Below are 14,169 nucleotides of genomic sequence, written 5' to 3'. Positions count from 1 at the left end.
AAGTTTGCTTTGAAGAAGCTGAAACAAAGCAGAATAGATGTAAATTTGATGGTTTATTAAAGATATTAATGGGATGAGTTTACTTGAGCTTTTGAGTCATGGCAGCTACTACAGTTTTTTCCAAAATGGCCAGATTATGACCATATGGGGAAAAAATGGGACATATTTCAGAGGAAGGGCCTCCAAAACTGAGGTCTGGGCTGGAGGTGGAAGAGTGTGTATAAGCTAGAGAAGCTGGTGACGTAGATGATGGGCCAATTTTAGAAAATGGAGATATTGATACTATGACTTTTAAGGCTTGAACCTTGAAACTAGAGCCTGAATGTTAGACCAAACCAGTGTATGTCATCAGGGTTTGGAATCCAGATGGTTACACCAGGGTCCACTCTAAGAGATCAAAAACTGAGCAACAAATACAAGTAAAGATAAAATCTGAGCAAAGAGGCATAAAACATAGCTCCAGGTTCAAGCTAGGCACCAGGAGAAAGTTAAGGAATGGAATTTATATTCATAAGACTGGGAAGTGCAATTCAGTTTCTTGTTCATTCGGGCAGATCATTATAGTAACACACTTTGTCATCATTGACTTCGTGACGAAAAATATTTGCCTTTGTTTCATTTCTAAACACCCTTGGAAATGGGTGTGACTGATGAGTCTATGCTGCTCCCCCCAGCAAGGTGGAGCTGTGTAGGTTGTGTGAGTTTTGTAGGAAAGGACCAGGTTTTTCATGTAGGGAGTGCTTTGGGTCAGGATGTAGGGGTATCCACAAGACATGATAGGCCTGCGATCCACTTTTGGCATCCCATTTCCCCATCCTCTGTCCTACCCACGCTGTTAGCCAACTTGCCCTACATTCATGTCAGGAGATTCACATGGTTCTTTTTACGCCTTGAAATGTGTCCCAGAAATAGATAAGTAACACATTCATTATTTTGAATAAGTTCATAGGATGATTTTAAAAAGTAAATGAAAGGAAGTAAAAACTTTTCTTGATGGTAGAATAACATGGTTCACCAATAAAGAAGGCAGATCGGGAAAAAATGCCTAAGACATCACTGAGCTGACATTACTGTTATGATTTAATGCCCTCCCCAATTTTTCTCTTGACCCAGGCTTCCATTTTTATATAAATTCATTAGTATACTTTCTGTAACAATAGCAGTTCAGCAGTAAACACAGTATGAATGGTTTGTTCTCTTTTCTTAGGCACAATAACCTTGGTGCCCGACCAAAGGGGCTGTCCACTCTGGTGAAGAGCGGTGTCCCTGAAGCATTGAGGGCAGAGGTATGGCAGTTACTATCAGGCTGCCATGACAACCAGACAATGCTGGATAGATACCGACTTCTTATCACAAAGGTAGGAAGCTTTTTTCATATTCTTCTCACTGGACAACATATTAAATAAATATTGTTTTCATAGGTGCAATAAGTCATAAATGTTTTGAACTTCTTTAAAAACTATCAGTGTTGTGCAGCGAATAGTTCTGCCTTTTGTTCTGAGCATTTGTTGGATAGTGGATAGTGGCTTTCACTTTTTTGTTGAAATGGAATATATTTATATTTCAAGTGTTTTCAATTAACCTTTCTTATTATATGAGATTTATATAGTTATATTTGTACACAGTATGCTTGTACTCGAGTATAATTTTGAAATCAAATTAACTTAAAATGAAGTTAAAAGGCCTCCTGTGCTTATGTAATCTTATACTTAAATGATGTAGATAGTTGCCCAGATCCCTGTTCTGTCAGGAGTCCCTGGTTCCAATGTAAATTCCTGTGCTTATGTCCAAAAAACTGATGGTAGAGCATGTACAAAGATAAGCTTCAGTCCTAGAATCTCCTCATAGGTCTCACCTCCTAATTTCTTACTCTACTCTAAATCATAGATTTAAAAATCTCTATTCATAAATGAGATTTTTTTGCTAACCAAGTCTTCGTTCCTCAGGATTTATCAACTTTTCAGATTCTTTAGCCCCTCTAATTCCTTCTTCCCTTACTTCCGTTTCGGCCTCCCTCCCTTTCACAGATATTTTCTGAGTGCCAGTATATTCAGTCATTGCTAAATTCAGATTATAAAAAAAAAACCTTTATCATTGTTTATAATTAGTGTGTTCTGCAGTGGAATGTGCGAGATGATCCACTGATGTGTGTGTGTTGGGGGGGATGTCTAAAGTTCCGTTTGTATTTTTTTAAGTTGCAACACAAAGGATATTCAGTTATACTAATATTTTCTGTGCCATAGTACTGAGACTTGACTAAGTCCAGTGGCCATTTGTCCCATGTGAGTCAGGAGTGACCTGATGGAAGAAGGGGCTTGTGCACCTTGGGAAGGAATAACAGTGGTGCTCACACTCAAACATGCACTTTCATGATATTAGAGTTCTCTTGCAATTTGCGTGTGCTCAAATATGTGGAGTTAAAGATTGTCTAGTTTTAACTTAGCCCCCACAGGGTATATGTGTGGTTTAAAGAGATTGCTATCACAGAATGTTACATATCAAGGTACTAAACAAAACAAAACAAAACAAAAACCCCACTAATGTGTCCCTTCAAGTAAGAATTAATGTGATAATGGATGACAAAGCAACTACCTCTGTAAATAAGTTCATGTTATAGAGAAGGACTTTTGAAACATTTGGCGATTTAAACATCACTGTGTGATTTTGTCGCACTGAAAGCTGTGTGCGTTATAATAAAACTCTTAACATCTTCTTCCTGGAATCAGAAATTCCAAATGTGTTTAAGACTTGTACAAACAGTTGCAGAAAATTTGGGACTGACTGTTAATACAAAAATATAACACCTTCTGATTTACTGATAAGAAAATTCATTTGAGAAAATGAGTGATTTCCTAACCAAATTTCAACAATATGATTGTTGGGTGGGACTGAAAAAAAAATGGTGCCCTCTGTTTGGGTCTCTGGATCTCTAGAAGTCTTTCTCAGATACGATAACAATTAAAACTGTGACTCAAGAAAACTGATTTTGAGGCAGGTTTTCAAATTATTGTTTCATAAACTGCTAAACAAGTATGTTAACAAATAATTCCTATTGTATGATTCTGTTACATGAAATGTGCAGAATAGAACGAATGCAGAGAGGCAGGAAGTAGACTAATGATTGCTTTGGGATGGGGGTTAGAAGAATTGGGAGTGCTAACAGGTATGAGGTTGCTTTTGGGGGTGATAGAAATGTTCTGGAATTTTATAGTGGTGATGGTTGTACAACATTGTGAATTGTATACTTTAAAAGTGAATTTTATGTTATGTGAAGTATATCTCAGTAGAAAAATTACACAAAATAAAACATTTAAAAAATGACCCATGTTTAATATTGAATAATATTTTTGTGAAGCATAACTTTTTCATTGTCTTTACCTTATTTTATATCCTATCTACATTTCTATGTAGATCTATATTAGCACAAGTGCTACTGTGTGCATAATAAAAATGAGCAAAATAAGTATACATGTATTGGAAGTTTATGCCCAGAAAAGTTTTTATTAATGGAGGTGTCTGAGGAAAAATACCCAGAGACCATATCTCTGGGTGTCAGATCACTTTTTTGTCTAAAAAACAAACTATATACTTTTAATAGCTGCTTATAGAGTAGCCGCTACTGCCATATCCCTTTCTCTACTAAGAAGCTTTTAAAATTCATGTCTTTTAGGATTTCAGACTTTGGGAGCAAAATAAATAATAAGTCTCCCGTGATATTATTTATGAACTCCCAACAATGCAGTTTCTGTCATACATATGATAAAAGCTTTACCATATATGAAGCACCGTGGTAATTTTGAATATACAATTTGCAGGAAGAAGTTTAAGATCAAGAGGCAGAATGACAAAAAAAATGTTTTCATTGAATAAAGTATTTTCAGACTCTTTTTTACTCTGGAACCTGGCAGTGATTTACTTTCTGCTTCTGGCAGTAGCAGACAGATACCCAGGCTTTGCCGGTTGTGGGACTTGGCACCTGCCTCTAGGTGTTCCATTCTGAATCACCTGGCTTCGTTCTTTAGTTCCTGTTTCCTGCAATTTCTTAACTTGAGAAGCAACAGCAGCCCCCTGATTCTCTGGACCGTAGTGGTGCTGGCCAACCTAAAAGTTAGCAGTAGTGTCCCCAGTGTTCTGGTCTTCCAGCTTTTCTAGTACTTAAGTACCTAAGTTCTTACGTGAAATCTCTCTTTCCCTGACTAAACTCGGATATACTTGGCATATGCTTGTCACCTTGTTGTCATGCCTCTAAGGGTATGGCAAAATGTTATAATTACAATTGCAGAATTTTTTTTTTTTTTTAAGCAAAATGATGCAAACCAGAACCAGCTGAGGGACGAGATACATAGGGCAGAATCTGGTACTGAGAGGGTTCCAAATATGAAGCTTGCAGCGTCGTCAGGGACACATTATCCTTCCCACATCACTGCATGCTAGTACGTACTTGGAAGATCACTAACCCTGGAAGCTTACCAAGCTTTGGACTCCAGAGTTTTTATGGGGTTTCGTTACATTGGCATGATTGATTGAATCATCACCCACCTAGTTGAACTCAATCTTTAGCTCTCTCTTCTCCCCTTCCCTGAAGTTGGGCTGATATCACCTGACTCAACACCTCTAACCACGTGTTTGGTTTTTCTGGCTTGGTTAGTCCCCAGTGCTGAGTCCTCTTTTTAACCTAAACCATCTAGGGGCCTACCATAAGTTGCCTCCTTAGCATAAACTATCAGAGTGTTGGAGGGGCCCACCGTGAATTAAAAAAAGACACTCCTATCATTTGGGAAATTCTAGGGGTTTAGAGGTTATCTTCCATGAGCCTGTACCGAGGCCGGACATCTCTTTGGCTAATCTGATCAAGTCTATTGCCCTTTTAAAGAGCTTTCCCTTAAACCTAAATAGCAGTTTTTACTTAATCTTTTTGGCCAAAGTACTGTTACATGGCTACAATCTCCCTAGAAAGCTGAGAAATTTTTTTTTTAAGGTGGTCGCAATGCTTTTCTCCTCCACCTCCCAAAATAGGGGCTTAATAAGGAAGAAAAGCGAAAATAGATATTGGATAGACACTTAACCTTTCTCTGCTGCAGACAGCTGTTAATAGAGGCAATAGTTGAGGTATGTTGTGGAATAATTTATTATAAAAATTAAGCTTAGTAATTTATTTTAGGATGGCAAATGTTTAAAAATTACCACTAGAGATTGACTAACTGTATAATTTAAGGTAATATAATACATATTTCCACATTCAGTTTATACATTTATGACTACATAAAATTTTTTTTATTTTATTTTTTATTTTTTAAAATTTACATCCAAATTAGTTAGCATATAGTGCAACAATGATTTCAGGCTTAATGTCTCTTACCCATTTAGCCCATCCCCCCTCCCACAACCCCTCCAGCAACCCTCAGTTTGTTCTCCATATTAATGAGTCTCTTCCGTTTTGTCCCTCTCCCTGTTTTTATATTATTTTTGTTTCTCTTCCCTTATGTTCATCTGTTTTGTCTCTTAAAGTCCCCACATGAGTGAAGTCATATGATTTTTGTCCTTCTCTGACTGACTAATTTCACTTGGCATAATACCCTCTAATTCCATCCATGTAGTTGCAAATGGCAAGATTTCATTCTTTTTGATTTCCGGGTAATACTCCATTTTGTGTGTGTGTGTGTGTGTGTGTGTGTGTGTGTGTGTGTGTGTGTGTGTATATATATGTATATATATATATACACATATATATATGTATATATACATACATACATACATACACACCACATTTTCTTTATCCATTCATCCATCAATGGACATTTGGGCTCTTTCCATACTTTGGCTATTGTTGATAGTGCTGCTGTAAACATGGGGGTGCATGTTTCCCTTCGAAACAGCACACCTGTATTCCTCCTAGTAGTGCCATTGCTGGGTCGTAGCGTAGTTCTAGTTTCAGTCTTTTGAGGAACCTCCATACTGTTTTCCAGAGTGGCTGCAGCAGTTTGCATTCCCACCAGCAGTGCTAAAGAGATCCTCTTTCTCTGCATCCTCGCCAACATCTATCATTGCCTGAGTTGTTAATGTTGGCCATTCTGACAGGTGTCAGGTGGTATCTCACTGTGGTTTTGATTTGTATTTCCCTGATGATGAGTGATGTGGAGTATTTTCTCATGTGTCAGTTGGCCATCTGGATGTCTTCCTTGGAGAAATGTCTATTCAACTACATAAAATTTTTAATGTTAATTCTATTGTTGACAGTGCAATTTATCAAAAACAACATTTTCATATAAACAGTATAGAAATGTGTGGCTCCAATAATGTTCCTTTATTCAAGCTCTCAAGTTATAACATTTCTGTGGGAGGAAATACAGTGGTATTTCAGTTCCCTTGTCTTCCTTGCTTCTAGCCAAAGATAATAAAAGATAAATGTCAATATCTTAAAAAACAATTTTGTCCTTTTTGTATGTTTACAGGTAGACATTAGGCATCAAGTGCTTATAGCCAAGAGTATATGTATGTACTTTGGTGGTGAATACGTGTAAGCTTACCAGCCACTCAGTAGAAAGAAAATGAATACCCAGAGGATTTTCAGTAAGAAGTGTCTCCAGTATTTGCTATTTGTTGGTCGTGGTTCAGCAGTTGGTAGTGTCTTCTTTTGGTCCAGTTAATTCTTCCTGTCTTATCAAGGAAATGGCAATACTTCAAGGTTAGTTAATGAAATGGTTCAGCTTGAACAAATAGTTGCTTTATAAAAACCCCACCAAGGACCTAATATTATGTAGGGAAGGAATGATAGAACCAGTAAAAGAATTTTATTTTAAGTAGTCTCCACATCCGACATGGGGCTCAAACTCACAACCCTGAGATCAAGAGTTCCATGCTACCCCGATGAGCCAGCCAGGTGCTCCAGTAATAGAAAAGATCTAAAACACCTAACTTCAACCAACCCTTTTAGGATGGGTCTTTGCACAGTCTGTCCTAAAGTGAACTGAGGCTTCAGCCATTGCTGCTGCATGATTTCTGCCAGGGGCTGAGGGCACCGCCACTGTTGACAGATCATGACAGGCTCATACCACATATTTCTGAAGTCTTAAGTTCTTTATTGCTTATAGTTGATATTTCATGTGATTCTTATGAAATTAGCATTCTTCATAATTTTGAGGTGAGAAGGATTATGACCCTATAGGATCAAACAGAATTTAGAACTTGTGAACTGAGGATTAAATCTTAATATCTAGTTTGAGGAGCCACTGAGTAGTGATTACATTTTCACATATTAGCAACCTTTTGACATGAGGAGGTTATGTGTGTTTTAGGGCAACCTGAATTTTATGTTGTTTTACAGAACTGTATTTGTGATTTCAGTAATTACATGACACGTGTGGTATAGTTTATCCATCAAGTGTGCTGATTATCATTTACATAACGTAGCAAATGTTGGATTACAGTTCTGTGCTCTTTTGTAGAAGTGATCTGATTTGTAATACTCATACTTTACACTTTGTTAAAATCAAAACAAGTTTTTAATTTGATAAGCTTTCAGAAATAACATCATCATAAGCCATTTTCCTACCATTTAAGTTCTTGTTTTTTCCAAAGGAATATTTTCTTTAACAAGTATCTCTCTGTGTGTATGTGTACATGCGTGCATGCGTGCACACACACACACACACACACACACACACACACACTTTCTTTTTACAGGATTTAAGTTCTAGTGCTAGATTCAGCTAAATTTGAGTCTCACCCCTCCCATGTATTAATTTATGATCTTGTAAAGTTATCCCAACTTTCTAAGCCTCAGTTTAATCATTTATAAGGCAGAGATAGTAGTACTGACTCGAATTAAATAAGATGATAAAGTGCTGGGCACATAGTAAGTATTTGAGATTAGCTTCTACTATTTTTACCAATATGATAATACATCATGAACATGATAACAGTTATAATGGATATTGGTGTCAGTCTATACTTCTACTTTAATATGTATGTTAGACTGCTTCCAGTCACATAATTTTCACAAGAGCGCACAATGTGAATAACAGCTGATGGAATTGAGAAGGAACCTTTTTAGAAATGTAAAGTGTCAGACATTTTTTTTCTGTTTTTTTTTTTTTTTAGCCCCCTGGTTGGTGAATATCATGGAATATTTGAATCCTAAAACTTGACCTTGCAGTGGTTATATGATTTATTATTTTAGTGATTATGCATAAAGTATATCATAAAGTCAGATGATGTTCTCTAAAAACCACTCCTGATGACTGTTAAGGCTACAAGGCAGATAGTAGTCTCATTCACTTATTAATTCATTTACTGCAAGTCAGGTATTACTTCCATCAACTTATTAATCCATTCATTCGGCAAGTCTTTATCAAGCATCTTTCACAGGCCAGGCTTCCTATGGTTTCTAGGGCTACGTACGTGAAAAGAGTTCATACCCTTGATGAGTGCAGCCTAGGGAAAGCCAAGCCTGTGCACGGATAGACTGCATTTACATTATGATACAGATTATAATAGGTATCTTAATCAAGTGTGTGGAATACAGACGAGGTAGTTGCAGCTCTGTTTGGGTGAGCTGGGAAGGCTTCACAAGGAAGATGATGTCTGAGGTGGGAATTCAGTGCCTGAGCAGGATAGGAGAAGGGAATTCAGTATAGGACTGGCTTATGTAATGATTCAGCCGCCAGTTAGTGACTGAGCTTGGATTGTACAGGGAGCCTTTGCAAGTGGAATCAGCATGCTCCTTTCTTTCCTCACTCCTACCCCAGTTGGCCAGCTACGTCCACTATTCATGGGTCAATGCTTGTCCTCTTGTTAAATGAGAAGAATGTAATACAAGTTTGTTCTTGTTAGAATACGTATGTGAAGTAAAAAACTTCAGAAAATATGTCATTTGAAAATGATATCACAAGGGAATATTAAATTGGCTTCCTAGGGTTGAAGTAGTAGAATTTTAATAAGTAATATTATAGAGTCTATTCAATAAATATTTGAGTATTTACTGTGTGCCAGGTGCTGTGCTAGGATGGTATTGCATGTTAATTTTTAGAATCCATGAACTAAAAAAATACTATCTATTGGCTAAATATAAAACAGTATGATCTTGCAAAGAAGAGCATGTGCTTAAACCTCTATCAGAGAGCCAAAAGGGCAGTAGTTGCAAATATTACTTTGGTAGTTGCTGCCAAAACTCTCTTTTGGAATATAAATAAAAACAGCTGTGAGACTGACCTGTTCTAAGATTCTGCAAGTTCTCTGCTTTCTTGAGCATTATTGTATGGACAGGTAAGGCTCCACTCTGTTTATTCTTGTCAGGTTGTTGGTGTTGCTCAGAGTGAAGCCTGTCTTCTGTCTGTTCTCCAGTGTATTATTGTAGCAGATGGCTTTTAATAAAACATGTAGGTAAAGAAAATGTTTTACTCTATTTCAGTGGAACATTCTATAATTATAATTACTGGACATTCTCAAGAGAAAGTATTTAAATTGGTATCTTTCTTGTGATTGAATAACATTTAGAGAATATTTAATTGAAAAGTCAAATTATGCTATCATTTATGTATTTTTTTATTTGAGAAGATTTCACAACTAAATTAAATGCTTTACATCATTTAGCCAGGTAGTTGTTTGCTTTTTGTTTACATGGTTTATTTTTTTAAAAATTCAGTACTGTTAGATAACAACTCTAGATTTCATCGAGAGGCAGGGCACTGCTTAATTACACGGCTGCTCTGTTCTCTGTCATCACCTTGTCTAGTTTTAGGAAATGAGCTTTTTGATAGAATGGGGTTATTCCAGATGGGTCTGTACCATCGGTATGTGTAAAAGCCACAGACTCTCATACTGAATGGTACATTACTGATATAGCTCTAAAATTTACAAACATTTCTCCAGAAAATTCTTAATTCTTTAAAATGTACTAACCCAACCAAAATAAGGTGGGCAAGCAGAATAAAGAATATTCACTGTGTTGTAATGTAAATGCCTTGAACACATAGTCACCAGCAGCCTTTATTAGAGGAAATCAAGAATTATTGAAAGAGGTTCTTTAAGAAAATGTGTTTTCTCTTTTCTTGTGTAGTAAGGGTGATGGTTTCTCACTATATAATTATACCTTGCTTATTACTGGTTTTTCACAGCATAATTTTTACCAAATTTTCTTTCATCTCTGTGGTCTTTCATTTTCTTTGATATATATATTGACATTGGCATGTATCAAAACTATAATTATATGTGAATCTGAGCACTGACATGTTTCTGTAAAAATTTTAAAATTATTCTTTCATGTACTTAAGTGCCAGTGTTCTATTTCTAGTAACAGATAGTGTTCTTGTTTATCCTTTAAACGCAGTAAATAGTTTTCAGGTAAATTAAGGAACAGGTGATTTCATGTCATAGAGTTAGAGAAGTACATTGTTTTGAGGGAAGTCTTTTGAATTATTATTAAGCGTGCATCATTTAGTGGCATAAAAGCTGTATTTATAGCTTTAGAATTAAGGATAAGAGGAAAAAAGTGATATTTTTCCTAAATCATGCAAATTTTCAAGTTAGAATATGACTCTTGGATCCCAATTTCATAACAACATTTTTTGCACAATAACTTTATTAACGTTATTTGCACTCACTTTATATTTATATTTTATTGGGTAATGTGGTATGATGAGTTTTCCTCCAGGGCTTTTGCATTGATTTACTTTTCCATTTAAATTTGTTTGGTTCTGTTTACCATTAATTAGTGCCAAGGTTAAAAAAAAAGGGGGGTGAGACAACAGGTATGAGCTAAGTACCAAAAATCCACCCCCAGACCCCATATTACACATTTCTTGTCATAGTTTGGTAACAGTTAACAGTTCCATTTTGTTTGATAACTTCATGAATCTTTCTCAGTTATCTTCTCTTTATCTTTTTGTGTCTCTTTATATTTGTCTCTCCATCATATCTTCCATTCTCTATTACCTGCCTCTTGTTAACTGTCCATAATGTAGCCGTGAAAGTGGTTTTCATTATTTGTTGTTTTATATTTGCTGGGTTTCATTTTCCCTGTGAATTTCTCAGATTAGGCTGCATGTTAGTTGCATGGCTTTTAGTTGATTTTTAAGACTGATAAGAGACTGTGTCATCATAGATAAACTGTCATTTTGTTTCTCCAAACAAAATGTACTTTGTATCCTCAGAGCCTGGCACTAGCCTTTAACATAAATATTTGTTGAATGACTACATGAAGTAAACCCTTTGGTCAGTGCCCCATGATTAGATAAAAAGGAGGGATTAATTGGTTATGGCATTATAATCGAAGAATATATTAGAAGTTATGAATGTTATTTTTTTAATAGAACACTTCAGCTTGTAGACCAGAGTGGATTAATTGAAGTCTCACTTTTGCCATCACATTTTATTTTTTTTTAATTTTTTTTTCAACGTTTTTTATTTATTTTTGGGACAGAGAGAGACAGAGCATGAACGGGGGAGGGGCAGAGAGAGAGGGAGACACAGAATCGGAAACAGGCTCCAGGCTCTGAGCCATCAGCCCAGAGCCTGACGCAGGGCTCGAACTCACGGACCGCGAGATCGTGACCTGGCTGAAGTCGGACGCTTAACCGACTGCGCCACCCAGGCGCCCCTGCCATCACATTTTAAAAAATGTTTTATTTATTTTAGAGAGAGAGAGAAAGAGAGAACAAACAGGGGAGGGGCAGAGAAGGAGGGGTTGGAGACAAAGAATCCAAAGTGGTCTCTGTGCTGACAGCAGAGAACCCAATATGGGACTTGAACTCAGGAACCATGAGATAATGACCTAAGCCGAAGTCAGACACTTAACCAACTGAGCTACCCAGGCACCCCTTTTCATCACATTTAATGAGTAGCTCTTAAGGACCAGATGAAAGACTAATCATTGAAAAGTTTTCTTCTTAATTTATTCAAATTGTTCATTATAAGATAAATAATTATTACTTTTGAGCTTATGGAATAGATATATAATTGTTAATATGCACAGAGACCCCAAAATATTAAATACAGTGCATCTCCTATTGCAAACTCATATCCTAGTTTCTACTTCTTTTCTCATCAGTAGAAAAAAAATAAATAAATGGAAAAGCCAAAGGACCATTGAGTAAACTTAGGATTATTGTAGGCCTTAGAAAAATTCAGTTCCTTTGTAAAATTTCTTGAGATTCCTCAAGAAGATACTAGATGAATACTATGTTGGGGATATTATTGACAGTGCAAAAATTTTTCAGACTTTAAAGCTTTATTCCATAAACTGGCTTTTGATTTAATTAATATATTCATTCCATAGACTGTTTCAAAATAAATATTGTAATTAACTCAATATGCTGCAATTTAAAAAGAATAGTTGTGGGGCACCTGGGTGGCGCAGTCGGTTAAGCATCCGACTTCAGCCAGGTCACGATCTCGCGGTCCGTGAGTTCGAGCCCCGCGTCAGGCTCTGGGCTGATGGCTCGGAGCCTGGCGCCTGTTTCCGATTCTGTGTCTCCCTCTCTCTCTGCCCCTCCCCCGTTCATGCTCTGTCTCTCTCTGTCCCAAAAATAAATAAACGTTGAAAAAAAAAAAAAAAGAATAGTTGTACCAGAACAATTTATTATGATTCTCATTTGATTGGTTTTTTTTTTCTCTATTAAATCTTTACTTTTTCTAGGATTCACAATTTTATCAGTAATGCTTCTATTAAGAATACAATAGGCTTTCCTTTTATACATACAAACTTTTTCATTCCTAATGAATGATGCATAGACTAGGTAAAAATTGCTGAAAACTTTTTTATTGCTAGGTTGGAAATTTATGGGTATGCATAGTTGAGGACTTTACTTGTTAACTACTGCCAGAATAATTGAATCACTTCTACCCTTTAAGAGCTGATCTTTGACATGTTTATTAAAACTACTTAATCTTTTAATAGATGACTAATTTTCTGAAGACAGCATTATGCAGCCTTTACCTCGATACCTGCAAAAATTATGTGAAAAGGAGCAATTCCATTTAACTCTTTAAAACTTTAGTTCTAGTTTGAAAAGTATGATGGCAATTTTTAATTAAAAACTTATCTTTAAAAAAAAGAAAGCTTATCTTAATTTTTCTACCCATCTGTCTATTTGATACTTAGATACTCTAGGTAAGGTTCCATCTCTTCATACAGATTATGTAATCACAGTCTCTGTAGCTTTCTTTACTTCATAGGGACTTCAGATCTTTGCTTTGAGGAGTTTCAAAGGTCACACCTGTGCAGTGATGATTTAGGTGTATTTACAAAATTTCTTTCTCATTTAGTCCTATGGAGCTGATCATGCAGTCAAAAGGGAAATTGATCTTTATTGCATACTATTTAAAATGAAGATTCTTCTGAGTAAAAAACTATAGAAGAATTTAAGGATTGAAGGGATTCCCTAGAGGAATTATGTAGAAGGAGTTAATCTCTTTTTCCCCCTGGGGTTGGTGATGTATCTATAGGTATTGACCTACGGTTTTTCCAACTTATTTTTATTATGAACAGATCCTTCCCTTTTAGAACAGAAAATAGATTGAGTTTGATCCTTGGGAAAAAAATGATACTTAATAGTACCGTGAGGAGAGTCATTGTTTGTCCCAGTGGCACAGTGTAGTCTTGCATTAAGTGCTCTGGGACTAATTAATCAGGAAACGACTATAATTAAAAAGGAAACTGCTCATCAGCTGCCTGCTCAGGCTATTTTACAGAAAGAAATTGGAGACTTAGCTATTTGCTATCCAGCTTCTAGCAACTTTCTTTAACTGTTTACGTCCTAGCTGAAAGGAGTGATTTAAAGATTTCTAGTGGACTTTATCTTGTAGTGGTAAGCTTTGATGCGTAATGGACTTCTTTTTAGATGTAATTGACATGATAGCAATAATTTTGGGAGTTAAAATATTTTGGTTGATCTGCAAGGTTTTTAAACTTGTAATCTTACCATTTATTTTTTTTTTTTAATTTTTTTTTCAACATTTTTTATTTATTTTTGGGACAGAGAGAGACAGAGCATGAACGGGGGAGGGGCAGAGAGAGAGGGAGACACAGAATCGGAAACAGGCTCCAGGCTCTGAGCCATCAGCCCAGAGCCTGACGCGGGGCTCGAACTCACGGACCGCGAGATCGTGACCTGGCTGAAGTCGGACGCTTAACCGACTGCGCCACCCAGGCGCCCCTGTAATCTTACCATT

General features: G+C 36.4%; 1 protein-coding gene across 8 annotated transcripts in view; it reads left to right on the top strand.

The window, feature by feature from the left end:
* Positions 1 to 14,169, top strand: part of RABGAP1L (RAB GTPase activating protein 1 like) — an 802,606-nt gene that overhangs the window by 244,533 nt on the left and 543,904 nt on the right. For all 8 annotated transcript variants that reach the window (XM_040446724.1, XM_040446725.1, XM_040446723.1 and 5 more), the window contains one exon: positions 1,208 to 1,358. In XM_040446724.1, the coding sequence (XP_040302658.1) occupies positions 1,208 to 1,358 (151 nt within the window). The remainder of the gene's footprint in view (positions 1 to 1,207; positions 1,359 to 14,169) is intronic.

Source organism: Herpailurus yagouaroundi, unplaced genomic scaffold, assembly GCF_014898765.1.
Source record: "Herpailurus yagouaroundi ecotype Mexico unplaced genomic scaffold, PumYag 195, whole genome shotgun sequence".
NCBI lineage: Eukaryota > Metazoa > Chordata > Mammalia > Carnivora > Felidae > Herpailurus > Herpailurus yagouaroundi.
Note: the sequence above shows the minus strand (reverse complement) of the source record. Positions and strands in the feature narration are given on the sequence as shown.